At 36.9% G+C, this 20,159-nt stretch overlaps 1 protein-coding gene across 11 annotated transcripts in view; it reads left to right on the forward strand.

Annotated features, from left to right (window-relative positions):
• The window catches only part of R3HCC1L (R3H domain and coiled-coil containing 1 like), a 65,415-nt gene that overhangs the window by 43,261 nt on the left and 1,995 nt on the right, over positions 1 to 20,159 (forward strand). For 10 of the 11 annotated variants that reach the window (XM_043925301.1, XM_043925310.1, XM_043925305.1 and 7 more), the window contains 4 exons: positions 6,985 to 7,160; positions 11,754 to 11,824; positions 12,687 to 12,782; positions 13,287 to 13,427. In XM_043925301.1, the coding sequence (XP_043781236.1) occupies positions 6,985 to 7,160; positions 11,754 to 11,824; positions 12,687 to 12,782; positions 13,287 to 13,427 (484 nt within the window). Of the gene's footprint in view, positions 1 to 6,984; positions 7,161 to 11,753; positions 11,825 to 12,686; positions 12,783 to 13,286; positions 13,428 to 20,159 lie in introns of those variants that run through there. The other variant, XM_043925311.1, reaches the window with a different exon arrangement.

The raw sequence follows: 20,159 nt of genomic DNA on the forward strand, positions 1-20,159 counted from the left end.
CTTTTTAGCGAACTCTTTTTGGATGTGTTTGGACTTTGGGTCATGAGAAATTTTACAAAATGTTTGAAAATACTTTAAAAATAGTGTTATTTCCCTCTTTGCCAAATACAGAAAGTTAAATGGGTAAAACATTTTAATTCTAGCTTTTGATTTGTTCACATTACTGTGGACCAACATGAAAAATTCTTGGCTGTTACTCTCAGTTTTCTGTGGAAATGGAATACCAGTGATAGAATCAAGTTCAGATAATTCAAAGATGTTATTTTTTGTATATAGCTTAAGCCTATTCTTCAGCCAAATCCCAAATCTTTTAATTTGTCAAAGTTTATAGTAAATAATAAATTTTAAATTTTATTTTCTTCAGTAGAAAGTGAGTTAATAAGCAGTTAAGAAGCTACAGGGTAAGAGTAGAAGAGAAAACTAGAAACAAAGGGCTTGAATAACATAACCTAAATAATAAGAATTGACTGCATGGGTTAATTCTATGAATAATTATGAAAATAGATATAGTGACATTGAAGCAACTGCAGTAATGTTATACCTTCAACTTCTGGTCAAGTCTCTGTTGTCCATGTCCCTGTAATCTCCTGATATATCCAATATTTAAATTTGTTACAGCCACAACTATAGTTTAAAGTGGTGTATTATGTTTAATTGTGATTACAGGTATCTACAGAAATTTTTTTTCCCTACCTTCTAAGATCAGAGGCAGGATTACACTATAGGCCTTGAAGAATAAGATCTAGGAACTGGAACTTTAACCTAAGAGACCTGTACGTGTCTTTTTTTTTTTTAAGTGGAATGTTAGCATTGAAAGGGACCTATAACATAATATTTTATGTTTACCTCTTGCTTTATAGGTAAGGCAGCTAAGCCCCAGAAAGGTTATTACTGACCTAGCTAAGGTTACTGCCAGAGTTGGCCCAATCTCCTGGTTTTCTAACCTGGGCTCTTTCCATGACAGTAAACCTTTGCCTCTACCTAAAGGTCTCAGCCAGTCAACAGACACTGTATAGCTATTCTGTGCCCAGCTCAGATACTGGTGATGTGAGGGGTCAAAGAGAAGGATAACAGTGTTAAGGAGGTTATAGTCTTGTGGAGCTGATGAGACTTTCAGAAATGTCTAGAAAAAATATTCTATTTTATTAAATTGAAAATGCTATTGATTGTAAAATATATCATTATTTTATGTATCAGTAAGAAAGAAATCACAGTGCTTACCCTTTGGAATTTTATTTTATACCTATCAAAAGAGCTTCTTTAGGCTTAATTATTAATAGAGGGTGTCCCAGGTGGTGCAGTAGTAAAGAATCTGCCTCCTAATGCAGGAGATGCATGAAATGCAAGATTGATCCCTGGATCAGGAAGATCCCCTGGAGTAGGAAATGGCAACCCACTCCAGTATTCTTGCCTGGGAAATCCCATGGACAAAGGAACGTGGTGGGCTACAGTTCATGGGGTCACAGAGAGTCAGATATGACTGAGCACAGCAGAGTGGCACACAGACTTAAACTTAAATTTTTATCATGTATCTGATAGATATGTGAAATATTTTGTAGGTGAAATAAATTGGTTAGCTTCCTAAAACTTTGTGTTTATAGCCCAACTCTTTCTAATAATTTCTTGACTTAGTCATTGATATTGATGCCTTTCCATCCTCTTACCATTTTCTGTGCCAACAAGAACTTTGATGATACAGCATTTCTTAAAAGAATACATAAAAAAAAGCAAAAATCATTGTTGTTGGATTCTTAAGCCATCTTTTCATTTACATAGAAGTATTCTTATATTGAGATTTTCTTCCACACTGCTGGACCAGTGTGGAATGCCTGCAGATTTTGGTACTGGTGCTTTGGGGTCTCATGCATATGCAGGCAAGCAGTGACAATATGTATGATTAAGATGCATACTGATATTGGAGATGTTAAAATGTGCATCTTAGAATTGATGAAATATGATATATATCCAGCTTCCAAGTATATGATACAGTAGTATAAGGAGTGGAGAAACCATCAAAATGGGGTCAATGGGAAAAGCTTCAAGAGGAGATAAAGATTGAAGCTGGGTCTTCGAAGAAGAAGGATCAGAAGCAGACAAGGCATTCCAGGCTGTGAAAGCAGCTTGTAAAAAAATACGGAATGTTCCCAGAGTTAGGTCCTCAGTTTGTCACTATCAGAAGTTTAGATAATCTATTTAGAAATTTTGTTGTTGTTGCCTTCCTTTTATAATTTGTTGAATTGTTTGCATGATTTATATAACCAGAACAATTAAAGTTTATTGGTAAAGGGAAAGAAAACAAGTGTCATTTTACCCCAAATTTCAAAATGCCATCCAAAATCATTTAAAAAAATATATGTTGCATAAATCAAATTCTTATTGATGAGGGCTCCATGTAAAATCAGTCTCGATAAGCAGGCATTTGGACAAAGTAATTAATTTGAGGCATGTGCCTCAAGTATTCATTCCACAAGTATTTTTTGAATGCCTAGTTTGTGCAAGTTAATGTGTGCAGTGGGAGTATATAGGGGTGAATATGACATGTCCCTTGTAGGTGTAATATAGAATCAGAATATTGATGAGGAAACTGAAACTGCAGCCTTGCTCCCTGTATTAATTTGTTAAGGTTGCCAGAGCACGGAACCCTGGACTGGCTGTGACAGAGCACCACAGAAACTTGTTCTCTTACAATTCTAGGGGCCAGAAGTCCAAGATCAAGGTGTCAGCAAGGGTTGGATTCTTCTGAGGCCTCGCCTTGGTTTGTAAATGGCTGTGTTTACATGATCTTCCCTCTGTCTGTGTCCAAATTTCCTCTTATAAGGACACCACTCAGATTAGGATCTACTTTATTTTCACTTAATACCACTTTAAAGACATGATCTCTAAATACAGTTATATTCTAAGGTATTAGCGTTTATGACTTTGACTCATGAATTTTGGGAGGACACAGTGAAGCCCATAGCACTCTCTGAAGTCCTCCCATTATTCAGTGTGGCCACACCGAACTGTTTAAAGAATGCTACACTCCTTGCATGCTTTTGCACATTTCTGTCTACGATACTTTTCTCTGCATAATTTCTTTACTTGGGTAGTGAAGAAGAATAAGCAATGTTCATTCTCTTCTACCCACTGGTAATACCTTCTTCATTCTTATAACTTTATTACATATTAAAATTCTTTGTCCAGGTTCTTTCTCGAATGTGATGTTAAACATACATTAAATGTTCGTTGGATAGGTGGTTAGATAGTGAGGTTAAAGCTAGAGGAAGAGATGGGTCTAATTAATATTAGGTGTTATGCAGTGAGTACTATGAAAGTAGTGCAGATGATGGGGCTTCCCTTATGGTCTAGTGATTAAGGGAGCACAGGTTCAATCCCTGGTCAGGAAGCTAAGATCCCACGTGCCGCATGGCACAGCAAAAAAAAAAAAAAAAAAAAGTAGTGCAGATGAGGTGAATGCTATAGAAGTGTAGAGGAAGAGTCAGATTATACATGTGATCAAAATAATGTGATCAAATCAACAGGCAGAAAGAAGCAAGATGTGTTTAGGCATATTGTTGTTCAGTCACTCAGTCATGTCCAATTCTTTTCAACCCCATGGACTGCAGCACGCCAGGCTTCCCTGTCCTTTACCATCTCCTGGAGCTTGCTCAAACTCATGTCCGTTGAGTCGGTGATGCCATCCAGCCATCTCACCCTCTGTCGTCCCCTTCTGCCTTCAATCTTTTCCAGCATCAGGATCTTTTCCTGTGAGTCAGTTCTTGGCATCAGGTGGCCAAAGTATTGGAGCTTTAGCTTCAGCATCAGTCCTTCCAGTGAACATTCAGGGTTGATTTCCTTTAGGGTTGACTGTTTGATCTTGCAGTCCAAGGGACTATTAAGAGTCTTCTCCAGCACCACAGTTCAAAAGCATCAATTCTTTGGCGCTTAGCCTTCTTTATGGTCCAACTCTCACATCCATACATGACTACTGGAAAAACAAAAGCTTTGACTATAGGACCTTTGTTGGCAAAGTAGTATCTCTCCTCTTTAGTACACCGTCTAGGTTTGTCATGGCTTTCTTTCAAGGAGCAAGCATTTTTTAATTTCATGGCTGCAGTCACCATCTGCAGTGATTTTGGAGCCCAAGAAAATAAAGTCTGTCAGTGTTTCCGTTGTTTCCCCATCTCTTTGCCACGAAGTGATGGGAGTGAATGCCATGATATTCATTTTTTGAATGTTGAGTTTGAAGCCAGGCTTTTCACTCTCCTCTTTCACTTTTTCAAGAGGCTATTTAGTTCCTCTTTGCTTTCTGCCATAAGGGTGGTGTCATCTGCATATCTCAGGTTATTGATATTTCTCCTGGCAATCTTGATTCTGGCTTGTGCTTCATTCAGTGTGGCATTTTGCATGATGTACTCTGCATATAAGTTAAATAAGCAGGGTGACAATATACAGCGTTGACATACTTCTTTCCCAATTTTGAACCAGTTTGTTGTTCCATGGCTGGTTCTAACTTGCTCCTTGACCTGCATCCAGGTTTCTCAGGAGGCAAGTAAGGTGGTCTGGTATTCCCATCTCTAAGAATTTTCCACAGTTTGTTGTGATCCACACAGTCAAAAGCTTTTAGCATAGTCAGTGAAGCAGAAATAGATGTTTTTCTGGAATTTTCTTGCCTTTTCTATGATCCAGAGGATGTTAGCAATTTTATCCTGGTTCCTCTGCCTTTTCTCAACATCTGTAAGTTCTTGGTTCACATACTGTTGAAGCCTAGCTTGGAGAATTTTGAGCATTACTTTGCTGGCGTGTGAAATGAGTGCAGTTGTGCACTCATAGGCATAGTATTTATGCCTGTTTAGGCATAGTATTACTTTTTGGTTGGAATGTAGCATATTTTAAGGGATGACATGACATAAAGCTAGAAAGGTTTTATATATATATATATATGTACAGTATCACCAATGTTTTCAATTACCACAAACTAGTGTCTTAACACAGATTTATTGCCTTATAGTTCTTGAGGTCAGAAGTCCAAAATGGGTCTCACTGGACTAAAATTAGGATATTGGTAGGATTGTGTTCCTTTCTTGAGACTAGAGTGGAATCCGTTTTCTTGCCTTTTTCAGCTTCTCTTAGACTGCTGCCCTCCTTCCTTCGCTTGTGGCCCACTTCTATCTGCAAACTGATCCTCAAATTCATATGGAAATGCAAGGGATTCAGAATAGCCAAAATGATTCTGAAAATGATCAAAGTAGGAGGACTCAAGCCTCCTAATTTCAGAACTTATGAAACAATGGTAATCAAGACAGTGTGGCATTAGCCTAAGGATGGTCTTGCAAGTAATTTCAGGTCCCCCTCCTTTCTGGAGCCCCCTTTCTGGGGCTCTGAGTTATTCTAAACTGTCAACTCTAGGCTCGTAAGAACTTGTTAAACATTTAGCTGATATCTTCTTGCCCACTTGTTTGGTGGCCACTTCTCATGATCTGCCAGAGGGAAAAAAGTTTAGGTATTCTCTCTCTTTGGGGGGACATGTCATCCTGTGGATTTCAGTTTCCTTACATACTCAGTCAACTCTATGCTAAACTCAAGAAAAGCTATGATATGTATAGATCGTTTGGTCTTTCCTTATTGTTATGGTATGAGGGATATTCTCTTCTTTCTGTATCCTAAGCAGGGTGGAAATAACATGGTACTTGGCCTATAATAGATTGAGGCAAGAATACTGGAGTGGGTTGCCATGCCCTCCTCTAGGAGATCGTCCCAACTCGGGGATCAAACCCAGGTCTCCTGCATTGTAGGCGGATTCTTTACTGTCTGAGCTACCAGGGAAGCCCAATAGATTGAACACCTCATTAAAATTTGCTTAAATTGGGTTGAATTCATACTTAGATGCTAAGTAGTATGCTAAGTACTTACTGCATCATCTCATTTAGTCTTCTCCCCTACTTGTAAGATGTTGGTGCTATTATTATGTCCTTTTTTAAGACGTAAAACTGAAGCTTAGTGGAGAAAAGGAACTAGAGACACAGCAAAAGATAAACATTTTCATCGATTTTACCTAAATCACCTTTTTCCTTTCCTGCCTCCTGAATAAAATTTTTAAATCCATTTTTCACTTCTCTGAGGAAAGGAGATGCATCCTTGGCATTGCAGATTCTTATTTTCTCATTTGATGGGAAAGCAAGTACAGTATAAAAGAAAGAATGCTTGAAGGTCTCTATCAATCAAAAGTTGGACTTTTGATTACCAGAACACACTTTGAGCCTGAAGGTTCTGGGTGTTCAGTACTAGTGTCTAGGTGAATGACAAAATGACTGTCATGGCTACTTTGCTGTCACTTTTCACTTTTCCCTTTCCATTCTCCTGCTTCCAGTGTGAAATAGTTAACAGCATTCAGTTTTTAATCATAGAGTAAAATTTTAAATGCTCTTCATTACTGTTACTTTCTTTATTAACCTGTGTGGGAATTCCTTTAGGTAGCTCTAACGCTGGGGAACTTTAATTACCTGTGCCACTTAACATTTGTCATAACAAATATCTTTGTAAGCTACCATCAACAATAGGTAGACTAGCAAAGTGTTTTCATTCTTAAAACATTTTGTTTTGCTTTTGCTCACTTTCAGAAAGGAAACTATGGGTCTGATCAATAAGCTCAAATAAAACAAATGTTATTAATTCATCTCTTGAACTATTTTCTGCAATTCAGTTTCTAAGATGTGTTGTTTGTAACTCACTGCATTAATCATTCTACATTTTCTCACACCTTGTTGATAGATGCAAGCTAAGTTTCATTTATTGCTTGTCTTTTCTGGAGTTTCAGCACTTTTTCAAGTATTCCACATGTATAATATAAACTGGGTGATATTACTGTGTTTGGAACAGAGACAAATGATAAAGGCTAAGGAATAGGAACATGGAGATAAAAGGGAGAATTGTTTATATATGGGAGGGTGTTTTATGATGCTCTGGCTTGGTATAACAGTCACATGTATGCTTCCTCCTCTCTAGTTATCAGGGAATATGAAGAACAGAGAAAGTATCCAAGAACCTAGATTTGATTATTACAACCATGAAGTTCCTGATATTGACCTCAGTGATTGTGAATTCCCACATGTCATTGAAATTTATGACTTCCCCCAAGAATTTCGTACTGAAGATCTTCTACGGATTTTCTGCACTTATCAGTAAGTATTTGCAATTGACTGGGGATGTTAGGGAAGATGGGATGAAATTTTCTTAAAATGTCTTCTGAAAAATCATCTCTTTTGCTTTCCTGTTCCCTGTCATTTACTTTAGCATCAAGTTTGTTTATTGTGTATTCCAAGCCCATTGGAAATCTGTATCAGACCACTCTTCTTCTAAGTTCCTTTAAAAAAATGCTAAAGTCTTTCTAGATCCCAATTTAGCATTTAAGAAGAATATCATCAATAATGACTTTGTAATCTGTCTCCACAGTGCATTTAGTCCATTTATATTTATTGTAATTATTGATATATTTGGATGTATTGCCTGCCATCTTTTTTTGTGTGTTTACGTGTCCCATCTTTTTCTCTTCTATCTTGCCTTCTTTTGGATTGATGAGGTATTTTTTTCTCACTCCATATTTTTGGGGAATAATACCATTTCTATTATTTGGTGGTTACTTTAGAAATTATAAAATGCATGTTTAATTTACCAATGACTAAGGTTAGTACTTTTACACTCTTTCCAAACACTTGAAGGGTTTTAAGCTCCATTCCCCAATTCCATTCCAGTGTCTTCCCAAACTCCAACTCATATACTATTGAGATTTAGTAGTTTGAGTCATTTTGATTTAGTTTTTTTCTTTTTAAACTCCATTTGATGTTACATTTTTTTTATATAGTCAGCATTTAGATTCATCTGCTTTCTGTATTCTTTTTCTGTCTCGTATCTTTCATCTGAAATCTTTTTCCTCCTGCATGGAACAGGTTCTTTAGAATTTAATTAATAACAGTCTGCTGGTGTCACATTCAGTTGGATTTTGTTGTCATCATCACTGTTGTTTCTTAATGGCTTTATTTCAACTTCATTCTTGAAAGACATTTTTGCTGGGTATAGAATCCTAGGTTAACAATTATTTTTCTCAGGAACTTGAAGATTTTATTCTGCTTTCTCCTGGCTTTCTTAGGGTAGGATGAGAAGCCCACTGAAAGTCTGACTATTGCTTCTGAGTATAATCTGTCTTTTCTCTTTGGGTGCTCTTAATGTTTTCTGTCTTTGGTATTGTACATTTTCAGTATGATGTGACTTTGTGTTTCTTTCGTTATCATTATTGAGATTATTTGGGCTTCCTAAATATTTTTCATTGGTTTTGGAGAACACTAAACATTATTTCTTCAAATGTTGCCTCTATACTAGTCTCTTTTATATTCTCTATGATGCTGCTGGTTGAAAGTGGATTAGACCTCCTAACTTAATCCTTATGTTATCTCTATCATATTTTCCATTTCTTTGTCTCCTTTATATGCTGAGTAATTTCTTTGGTTCTAATTTCTTCAACTGTGGTTAATTTGCTTTTAAATTTGTCCATTGAATTTTTAAATTTCATTTTATGTTTCTTATTTTTCAAAGTTCTCTAATTCTCAAATCTGCATTTTTTTCCTCTATTTTCAAGATTTAAACAATTTCTTTTTAAGTATAGTGAACATAGACCTTCTATAGTCTGTGTCTAAGTTATTCCTTTACCTGAAGTCCTTTTAATTCTGTTTTTACAAATTCTCACTCATAGTGCCTTGCTTTTTTTGGAGGTTTAGTTATTTATTTTTTTTAACTGTAAAGCTGGCCATTTCCTTTGGAATTTTATTTATGAGAATTGAGGTCTGCAATAAAAGAAGAGACTATCTCCTGAGAAGATATGTGTTTTCTTCTGCCAGGCACCAAGGGTCCTAACAGTCCAAAAGGCTGTAAATTAAATTATTGATTTGAGGTTATTCTGACCACTGAGATAGAAATAATCAAGTAGAGAATGATAAAATGTGATTGTTACATCTCAGCCAGCTCATTTTAACAGTACATATAAATGTCCACTTACTTGTCAGTCTTTGATGTGGTTGTTGTTGTTCAGTTACTCATTTGTGGCTGACTCTTTGCAACCCCATGGACTATAGCACACCAGACTTCCCTGTCCTTCACTGTGTCCTGGAGTTTGCTCAAACTCATGTCCATTGAGTTTGATGTGGTGCCAAGACCTTTTTTTTGTTTGTTTTTAAATTACTAGTCTGTTGAGAGAAGAGTTCTTAATGTCACCCTGATATCACCTACAACTTCCAGCAAGAACTAATATCCATTCAAAGTCACTTGAGTGCAAACTCCTTATAGATTAAAATGTTTTCTCTTTTAAAATAATTTTTTTTTTTTTATGTGGCTGCACCACATGGCTTGCAGGGTCTGAGTGCAGGGCCTTAGTTCCTTGACCAGGACTTGAAGCCAGGTCACAGCAGTGAAAGTGCTGTGTCCTTATCACTGGACCACCAGGGAATTCCCCATCCCCTCGTCCTTTTTTTTAAAAACTGTTTTGCCCAAACATAATTGGTGACAGTTTTTTGGGGGTTTTTAGTGACTTCATCTTTCTCAAGTCTTTCAAAGCATTAAGTTTTTATAGATACAACTCTTATGTTCATACTCATAGTTCATTGTTTTAATTTTATTTAATAAATTATGTAGTAAACATAAATTAAAACTGATGTAAATGGGTTTGAGAATAGTTGCACTACCTTTTATATATGTATATACTTCATATGTATGTAGAGTCAGAAGTGTATCTCTGTATCTTTATCTTATAAGAAAACATAAGCTTTGGGGATAAAAGCAATAATCCCAAAAATAAGTTATTAAGAAAAAGATTTTTCAGGATATTCAAGAAAGTCATTACCAAGAAGGGATTATACTTTAATGCTATAATCCTGCCATTAACGATAAACCAGGTCTGTTGTCTGATACACAGATTTAAACTTAAAATTCAGTTCATGTACATCTAGAATTAGGGTATAGCTCCCAACTTTTCCTTTAGGGTCAGATAGTATTTTCCTGCCATCATTGTACACGAATAGCCATAAACAATAGGTAAATAAATGAGCGTGACTGTATTCCTTGAAACTCTGTGTACAAAAACAAGAACCCTGTTTTTCTGTAAAGTTCTAGAACAGGCAAAACTAGCAGCTGGGTACCTCACTTGTCAGTTATGTAACTAAAAGAAAGGAGCAGTGACTGGATCCTGGAGGACAGTTAACAGTCTTTGCCATAGACCTTACTCTAAACATGTAGTATGGGTCAGTCAAATTCATTACAGTTATGGTAAGACCCAGTATCAGGTCTGTACCAGGTGAAGTGCATGGTAGATTTTAAAAAGCAGTTGGTGAGATTAAATCCAAAATGAGAACTACCTGAAGTTGTCACTAATAATGATGATTTTTAAAACCAAGGATTAATTTTGCTGATGTCTGGAATTTTCTGAACATTAGTTAACTCTTAAGAATTATTAACTTCCTTTTGCTCTATTTCTTCCTAATTTTATCTGCAAGACCATTTTTTCTATCAAACCCAAAAATATTTTCAAAAGGGGAGAAGCATTTTAAAGGGTTATAAACTTCTGAAGTCTAAAAGGCCTTCTAGAGCCCATCTAAGCTTTTTACCATCTTTTGTCAGCTATTGTATAATATAGACTTCTACTGTGGAACTTTCTCATAGTTTTCAACTCCTGTGGTCATTTTATGCCATGGATGAACTTACTTTTACATCAGGAAATTGTCTAACTAGCCTTCAAAGCCTCTTGATTCCTTTTTCTTTCAAAGGAAATTTTTTCTTGACTAGTTGTTAAAGGGAAAAGATACTTTAGCAGTTGTCTTTTTTTTGTTCTTTATAGTGCTTTATTTAAAAAAAAAAAAAAAGAAAGAAAAGGTCATGGTGCAAAAGCCTGTGAGTCAAACACCAGAGTCAAAACTTCATATTTTAATCACATCTTCATTAATATTAATCATCTTCCTGATGAATATTATTATTAATAAAAAATAATGGGCACCATTGATTTATTAAATGTCCACTAAGTGCTCAACATCGTGCCCTTTGCCTTGTCATGGATTATCTCATTTCCATTTTCACAGCAACTCTGTTAGGAAGGAATTCAACCCATTTTTTACAGATGAGCAAACCTGGCTTACAGAGAGATTAAACCAGCCCCTGGCCTCAAGGTGGCAGAACCTGAATTTTACTTTCTTACTTCCCTTCTACAACTGGAAAAAAAGATTAGGTCAGTCTCCCTGATAATAGTTGTCTCTTTTTTCTCTTATTTGATTGATTTTGTTTTGAATGACCCGTCTCCCTCTTCCTCTCTGTCTCTAGTCTCTGCCCTTGAGCCTACATTTACATTAAATCCAAGTGACCTTCCCTACCCACCTCCTCCTCCCCTGATTCTTCTTTTCCTCTTATGCTTGCTTTCTCCAGTCCCCTAAAAACATCTCTTGTAAATAGTGTGATAAATACTTTACCTCCCCAGGGAATATGTGTGGATTAATTAGTTGATGTCTATAAAATGGCTGACAACGTAAAATCCTCCCAGGTAGTTCTTTATGATGGTGTTATTGCTTTTAAAATTCAGTGGCTTCTGTTTTCCAGGCCGTTTTGTTTGTCATTATCCCCACTCCACCCATGCGCTTGTTGTGTTTCTCTCATCATGGAATGCTTTATGAGATACTATTTGAAAGATGTTTTTTAAAAGTAAGTTTTATTTTAAGGAATAAAGTTCTTTTATTTTGTTGCAGAAAGAAAGGATTTGATATTAAATGGGTGGACGATACACATGCCCTAGGAGTATTCTCCAGTCCGATTACAGGTATTCACCCAGTGGATTTCACTGTGTTTATTGTCCATTTTCTTCTGCTTCTTTTCCTTATTTGCTTTCTGTTCCAGCCACCTGGCATTTTATTCAGTCGCTATAGATAAATGACAGGTAGAGGGTTTTTGAGGCAGGTTACTTTGGTGCTCCCCCCTTTCCCTTTTTACCCTAATCCAGTGGTATTTGGAGAGATAGTCAGCTTTTCGTTATTTGCTACATAACTGTCAGTTATGATAGTGCATAAACAGGTAGAGATTTAAAAAGCCAGTATGAGTAAATGTTAGCATGTTTGTGGTTCTGCCCCCAGCCTCACTGACAGATGAATTTGCAGTAGCCCTTTAACCTGTCCAGTGATCATTTGTAACACATACTTTCCGAGTGTATGATTTAGCCTCTTCATCGCCATCAAGATAGATCTGATGCAGAGACTTTCAGACAAATCAGAGATGTTGATTCCTGTTCGATTCATCTAAAATAAGGGTCTGCAAACTTATTTTATAAAGAGCCAGATAGTGGATATTTTAGGATATAAGGTTTCTGCTGCTGAGGAAAGACAGCATCCCTCGACACTGTGCAAACGAATGAGCGCGGCTCTGTTGCGGTAAAACTTGACAAAAACGGGGTGGTTGGCTGGATTGGGTCACAAAGCCATAGTTTACTAATCCCCATTTTAAAATAATCACTGCCGAGTTGTTCCTTATGGATTTTCTAGAGCTTACCATTTCTTTTGCCCATGATGAAAAAATAAAGGACAACATCTAGGAAATACTTTCTAAGAACTAGCCTTAACTATATATATATTTTGCATCACTCATCTTCATGTTTTCTACTTCTTTATATATATTTATTCTTTTTGCAGCCCGTGATGCTCTTGGTAGTAAACATACCATGGTGAAGATCCGGCCCTTGTCACAGGCCACAAGAGCAGCCAAGGCCAAAGCTAGAGCTTACGCTGGTAAGCCTATAATCTCAGGAGCTTTTTCTTGTTGACAGTCATATTCTTTTTTTTTTTCCCAGCACTTGTATAGCATCCAGAGTTCTAAAGACATAACACTTTTATTTTTAGTGTTAAAAGAAATATTTTTAAGGAAAAGGGAAAAGAGGAAAGGCTCTGTTGGAAATATATCATTGGAGAAGCCACTTGGAGGGAGTGGGGAATGTGAACTGCAGGCACTGCAGTCACCATTTTCTGATGACAGCCTTATCCAGTTTACCTCTGTGGTTAGCAGTTTGATAGAGTCACTGTAGGAAATTGTGTTAATACAGATAATGAAGGCAGGGTTGTTTGTGCTTTGCTGTGTTAATTTCCTCTGATCTTCATCTATCAGGCTTGTATTAATTACTGCTGATGCAGCCCTTGTTAGTCTATTTTGTATGTTAATTACTGAGTTAAATCACTTGGAGCTAGAATGCTTTCTCTTCCTTACTCCCTCCTGCTCCCTCGTTTTCTCCCATACAGAGTTTCTGCAGCCAGCAAAGGAGCGTCCTGAGACTTCTGCAGCCCTAGCCAGAAGGCTAGTCATCAGTGCCCTTGGGGTTCGAAGTAAGCAGAGCAAAACTGAACGGGAAGCAGAGCTTAAGAAACTGCGAGAAGCCCGAGGTGAGTTGAAGCTGATGGCATTCTTCTTTAGTTCCTTTAGAGCTCACTATAAAGCATGTGTTTAAAAAAAAAATGAAGCTCATTCCATATTGTCATTTCCATTTCCTCAAAGCCTCCCACATATATTGAAGTTGTTTTCCTGACTTATATTTAGGAGGAAGACATGTTGGAATATGCCTGCCTGTCCCACACAGCAGGGTATCCTACTCCATGCGCCTTTGTTGTTTTCCAAAGATAGGTTCAGTCTTTTTAGCTCATCCATGGCTGTTTCTGTAGTTCTTGCTCCCAACTCTCAGAAAAATTTTCCTATGAAGACATAGTAATCTCCCAGGCAGAAAACAGTATTTGCTGTGGTTTTACTGGGCCGTGATTGCCATGATTTTATCAAATGGTTTAGATCTTAGAAGATAAATTAAGGAAAAGCCAGCAACTGACATTGGTGATGATAACTCTAGGATGTAATTTTTTTCTTTAAAGACAGTCCTGAGTGGCTCCACTAGAGCACATCTAGGTTAGCCTAATCTTAACTATTTTCCAGTACTTAGGAGTTCTCAGAAAATATTTCAACTGATCCACAAGCAGGGTTTTTCTTTCCATATAGTTTGTAGTTGAGGTTAAATGTCTCTCTCCTCTTTATAGGCTATTGACTTGTATGTAAAGGCTTGGGACTCCCATTGCACTTAAGTACTTTTTATCAAACTTCAGACTATAAACAGTCTGATTGCCTTAGTCCATGATCTGTGAAATCTGAAGGCAGTTTATTCTGAAAATTCCACTTACTGAAAAGTAGCTTCATTTTTCCATTAAACGAATTGAAGTTTCAAACTCCTTGTTTATTGCCGGTCTAACAAGGCCATTAATACTCCCTGTCCACTCTGCTTTGGTGATAGCAGGCAGCTTGCAGACTCTCAGCTGCACTGGCCAGATAACCAGTGACAGAGTATGTCATGGCAGGTGCTAGAGTTTCAGAGTTGAACCCAACTAATTTTTTGAAACCTTAATGATTATAATGAGGCAGTTTTGATTTTTCCCATGCATTCTTGACTCAAAGGCTTCCTTGAGATTATAGAAACAGGGGAAGATCCCTCTGGTTTTTATATGTGGCACTGTCAGAACTAGATTAAAGTGGAATTGTGTAGCATCCTTAACCCTTTGTTAATTGGTTATCTTAGAGGAAAATGATTTCTCTGTCATAACCACAGTCATCTCAGAAAGTCAGTAGCGGGTAATAACTGTGGTATGTATAAAAGGAGATGTGATTCTTTTTGCAGTGTATCATGCTTCCCTTTGAGTATAATGTCACCTGTATTTCGACAGGTACTGCAACAATAGTTTTGTGTGGTTATCACCTGTATACCCCACTGTTTCTCTGGAGGGCCATCGTCATACAGGCGCACTTGAATTTATTTTAAGTGCCCAGCTATACAAAGGACATTTCAGTGATGCAGTTAAAAATGAGGCTTTTGGCTAAGTGGGTACCCTGGTACATACTTTTTTAAAGAAGCCTTTTGTTGTGATAAATTTCTCCTATCCATTGGTGCTAAAACTATACAGGTTATAGAGGACTCTTCCCTTATTGTGTCTTAGAACTCTCTCATTCTTGCCTATGGAAAATTCCAATATAGCTTTCTGGCTGCTTAGGCATTAAGCATATACTCTAATAATTGCCTGCATGGAACCTAAAACTGCTCACTTAAAAGATTTTTTTTCTGTGAAATGAAAAGTACTGTTTTAGATATTAAATAGAACAGATATTTTTGTTCCAAATCTTCCACTGGAGGGAAGGGTGTCAGTACAGCACAAGAAATAACATTATAAAGACTATGGAATCAGACTGCCTGGGTCTGTATCTAAGCTGTACCATTTACTGGCTGTGTCACCTTGGGCAAATTACTTACTCTCTGGAGGCCTCTGTTTCCTCATCCATAAAATGGAAATCAAGTGAGATAATTCACAAAAGGTACTTAGTCATTTTCAAAACCCATAGGAATGCTCTCCTTCCTGTTTCTCTAGGCCTATAGTAGGTATAGAGTAAACAGGCCCATGATAGAGAAATGTTAGCTGCTGCTGTTTTTAGTAATAGTAGCAATATCATTTTATGGGGAGTCCAGCACATATTTTTTTCTTGTCATTGATCTTTTTGTTTTAAGTTGCCTCTGATACTCTTATCAACTACATTTGGCATTCACTGAGTACCTGCCCCTGTGCAAGGCATTGTGCTCCCTAATTAGGAAGACTAGAGAGATGGCAGGATTTTGTTCCTCTCCTTAAGACCTACAGTCTGGTAGAGATACCTGCCTTGAGTAAGAAAGAAAATATGAACCTGATATTTTAAGCAGTTGTTTCTTCTCTTCACTTCTGAAGATTTTAAGATTAAAAGCCACGAAAAGGTTTTTGCAATTAAAAGGATTGAAGGAAGTTCCTGGCAGTATAACCTGTTATGCTAACTCTTGATGGGAATGATATTATCTCTATTTTAGAGAGGTAAAATATCAATAAAATACCCAACTGGTAAATTGAGAGGTGGTATTGGAACCTAGGCCTCTCTAATTAAAACCCATGTTCCTTCTACAACATTGTATTCCCTTTTGAAGGAGTTTTGGGGGTAATTAACATTTTTTTTCCCAGTAAAAAATTTTTTTAAGGTCTTCAGAAAATAAAATATGACAGGCTTCTTTTTAGTTATCTGTTCCAGTGGTTAAGAGCTTTTATCAGAAAATTCTTCCTTAGGTCTGACTGAAATCTATACAATAGTTTAAAAGTTTCTTCTTAGGTATTTACTGGAAATCAGAAGCATCTGGACACCATTCTGTTCTAACAGCTTATCAAGGGCAGAACATTTAGGAGTGAGAGGCTCGGTTTTGCCATTAACTAGCTGTGTAGCTGTGGGCAGGTCCCTGTGCCCCAGCTTCCCACACAGTGAAAGCAGTGCTTGACTCAACTAACCTTGGAGAATTCTTTGAGCAACATAAGTTAACATATATAAAAACGTTTAGAAAGGTGCTTTATGTATTTAGAATAATATTATTTGTGTGACACTTGGGAAGTTAATATTCATTATAATAATACATGCCAGTAATGACAAATATGTACTGTGTGCTATTGCTCCCCTTTCGTTATCCATGACAGACAGTGCTCATCAGTCATGACACTCTTTCTTGGTGACTTTTGACTTGACCATTTGCTAGTCGATCAGAATTAGTATGAAATCGAGATGTGTGTGCCATCCTGATACAGGTACTTTTATTATTAATACTAGGGCTTCCCAGGTGGTGCAATGGTAAAGACTCAGCTTGCCAGTGCAGCAGACACAAGAGATGAGGGTTTGGTCTCTGGGTTGGGAAGATCCCCTAGAGTAGGAAATGACAACCTACTCCAGTATTCTTGCCTGAAAACTTCCATGGACAGAGGAACCAGTGGGTTACAGTCCATGGGGTTGCAAAGAGTAAGACATGACAGAGTGCATGTGTGCATGCGCGTGCATATGCGTGCGCACACACACACACACACATTAATAATAATATGGAAAAAAACTCATAACCTGTCTTTTTCCCACTTCAAGAGTTCTGCTGTCTGGCACAGTGCTTGGTTTGTAAAGAGATCCTTAGCTACATATTCATTAACATGAATGACATTGGTTACTTTAGTTTTTCTTTATTAAGTCTTATTTCACTCATGATTCTACTCTGAACCCTTTCAAGTCCTCCATGATTTTCTTTATAAAACCAAGAGTTAAACATTGCATATGGAACCTTTCTAATTAATGAATTTGGAATTTGGGATTTTGAAGTATAAATACTTTCCTGATAACTTCCTCTACCCTACTTTGGTCTTCTTACCATATTATTGAGGAGTGTTTGTCTTAATCCTTAAAAAAAAGAAATTAAGAAAGTAATCTTGGAGAAGGGAAAGGCAAACCACTTCAGTATTCTTGCCTTGAGAACCCCATGAACAGTATGAAAGGCAAGAAGTTAGGACAATGAAAGATGAACTCCAATATGCTACTGGAGATCAGTGGAGAAATAACTCCAGAAAGAATGAAGAGATGGAGCCAAAGCAAAAACAGCATCCAGTTGTGGATGTGATTGGTGATGGAAGTAAGTCCCATGCTGTAAAGAGCAATATTGCATAGGAACCTGGAATGTTAGGTCCATGAATCAAGGCAAATTGGAAGTGGTCAAGCAGGAGATGGCAAGAGTGAACATCAACATTTTAGGAATTGGTGAACTAAAATGGACTGGAATGGGTGAATTTAACTCAGATGGCCGTTATATCTTCTACTGTGGGCAAGAATCCTTTAGAAGAAATGGAGTAGCCATCATGGTCAACAGAAGAGTCCAAAATGCAGTACTTGGATGCAGTCTCAAAAACGAAGAATGATCTCTGTCAGTGATCTTTTATTATTCACAGTAAATGATAAAACCACATTTTAAAGTCCAAACTCAGGAATATATGTAAAATTTCCCCATGTTCCACTTGTCAGAACACTTAATTCCCATCTAAAGTTGGAATCAGAGTTCTCAGAATAAGCTACTCTCATTTTAAAAGCCGGCTATAATTTTGTTTCATAACTGTGTGTCATTTTACTCTTCGGGGAGGATGATTAATTGGCTGGTTCTGAAAGGCCATCTTTTGGGGCACAGGCCTGAGAGGCAGAGTAAGTAAACAATAATTTGATCTCTTAGTTTGATTAATGAAATCACTAAGAACTTAAAAGTAAAATCATCTCTGTAGGATACCTAGTCAATTGTAATAAAAATCTAATCACAATCACTGCCTTCTGAAATCCTTTTTAGGAATTCCGTTATTCTGCCTTCAAGGACAGCACTGCATTGCTGACTTGTAGGCTAGGTCTTAACGGCATTTTCTTGGTGTCCTTTCTCCCTCTGTGTAAAAGTTCCCTTCATTTCCTGTCTTTTTCTTTGGGATGCAGTGTTTACCCATATTTTTGGTGTCACCTGCCTTTTAATAAACTTATATCTGTGGCCCTGATCAGAGATGAAAATGTTTACAGACTGACTGACCTGTTTACCAATTATTGCTAAGTAAATAGCATGTATATACTTAATGTATTGATAATCATTCCACCCTCTAGAGTTAAATGCTCACTTAACATTTATGTGAGGTAGACTCCTTCCCCGTGTATTAATGATCATATACATACTTGGTAAGCCTGAAATCTAAAACTTGCTAAAATGCAGAGAGGTTATTTATATTAGCTCTCCTTGATCTACCAGGTCTGTCAATCCATAAAAGAAGGCAATTAGATTAGTTTGACTAGACTCATATTTCAAGTCTTCATGTTGATTTTTACTCTGTACGTGGCTACAAGTAGATTTTGTGATGATTTTTCATTGTTTTCTTAGGTGTAGAAGTAAATTTTGAAGGTTTTAATTTCCATCTCTCTTCTTTATTGTTTTAAACATGACACCAAACTGGCCCCTTTTTCATCTTCAGCACTTTCCATTTCCTCAGTGAGAACTCATTTAATATAATTGTTTCTGCCAATTTATTTATTATACTGAGAAATAAAAGTCTTCAGGGCTTTAGGTTAATCATTTCATACTAATATTCTCTTCTTCTTTAGTTCCATGCCCGCATGGCTGCGGTTGGTCTTTCTCTTAGTGTACTTTTTTAATTGGTGGAATTAAAGTTAATAGGAGCTTTTTTGAAAAATGCAGTCTATCAGCTATTATCTCCTTTAGTAAAAGGCAACATGTTTATTCTTTACTTTTCTGACCATATTTTTTTTCACATTTTTTTCTTTTCTGTGTAAATATTTTCAGATCCTGTCTTCAGATGTCAGGGTAGTGGAAAGTATTCTGATTTTAAGAACCAAGGACCTGGGTTCCAGCTTCAGGTTTTCACTGATTATATAACTTTAGGCAAGTCACTTGACTCCTCCAAGCTTCTATTTCTCCTTTAAAATGAAGAAAATATATTTAGGTCTTATCCTAACCTGTATTTATGTATTCTGTTCATGTTCTGTATTTCTAAATTTAAGCCTCACATTTTTACTGTTTCTTTGTGCTTCTCAATTTGTCTCCCTATTCTTGCTGATTTTATCATATGGTTTACCACCAGAATTTCCTCTTATATTTACATATATTTGGTAATACAGATCTACAGTCTTTTGTTAGAAAGCGTTAGGATAGGAAATGTTTCAGAAATCTAAACTACTCCAATTTTAGACAGATAGTATGTTTATCTTAATACCTGTTTCCTAACACCAAAATCAAATCCAATAGCATTAATATTTCTGTAACAGACTGACTAGTCACACCAGATGGCATATAAAGGCTATAAAGCAGCCTCATGACCTTTCAGGTTGTAGTATAGTTAAAGGACTTTGGTCCCAAGCTTTTTAAAAAACCTTTTTTTTTTTTCCAGTGCTACTTTGATTTTGAAATTGTGACTCATGGGCCAAAATTCTGTTTTTCTACTGCTCCTGGATTTCCTTTCTTATAACATCCCACATTGCCATTCTGGTTTACCTCTCTGAGCTTATTAAAATATCTAAGTTCTAATAATTCACTTGTCTGGTTTCTTCACATCTTCTTGGAACCCAGACCAGTTTTTGTTTTTGTCCAGGGTTGCCTTGCCTTTAGATCCTCTCCTAACTTTTCCCTGTTTTTAAGGATCAGAACCAGCATTGGCCAGATATCCTTAGAACTGTCTCCCTGGAGAATCCCAATCCAGTTTGAGCCTGCCTTGAAGCCGAGTCCAGGACTC

Source organism: Cervus elaphus, chromosome 15, assembly GCF_910594005.1.
Source record: "Cervus elaphus chromosome 15, mCerEla1.1, whole genome shotgun sequence".
In the NCBI taxonomy this organism is placed as follows: Eukaryota; Metazoa; Chordata; class Mammalia; order Artiodactyla; family Cervidae; genus Cervus; species Cervus elaphus.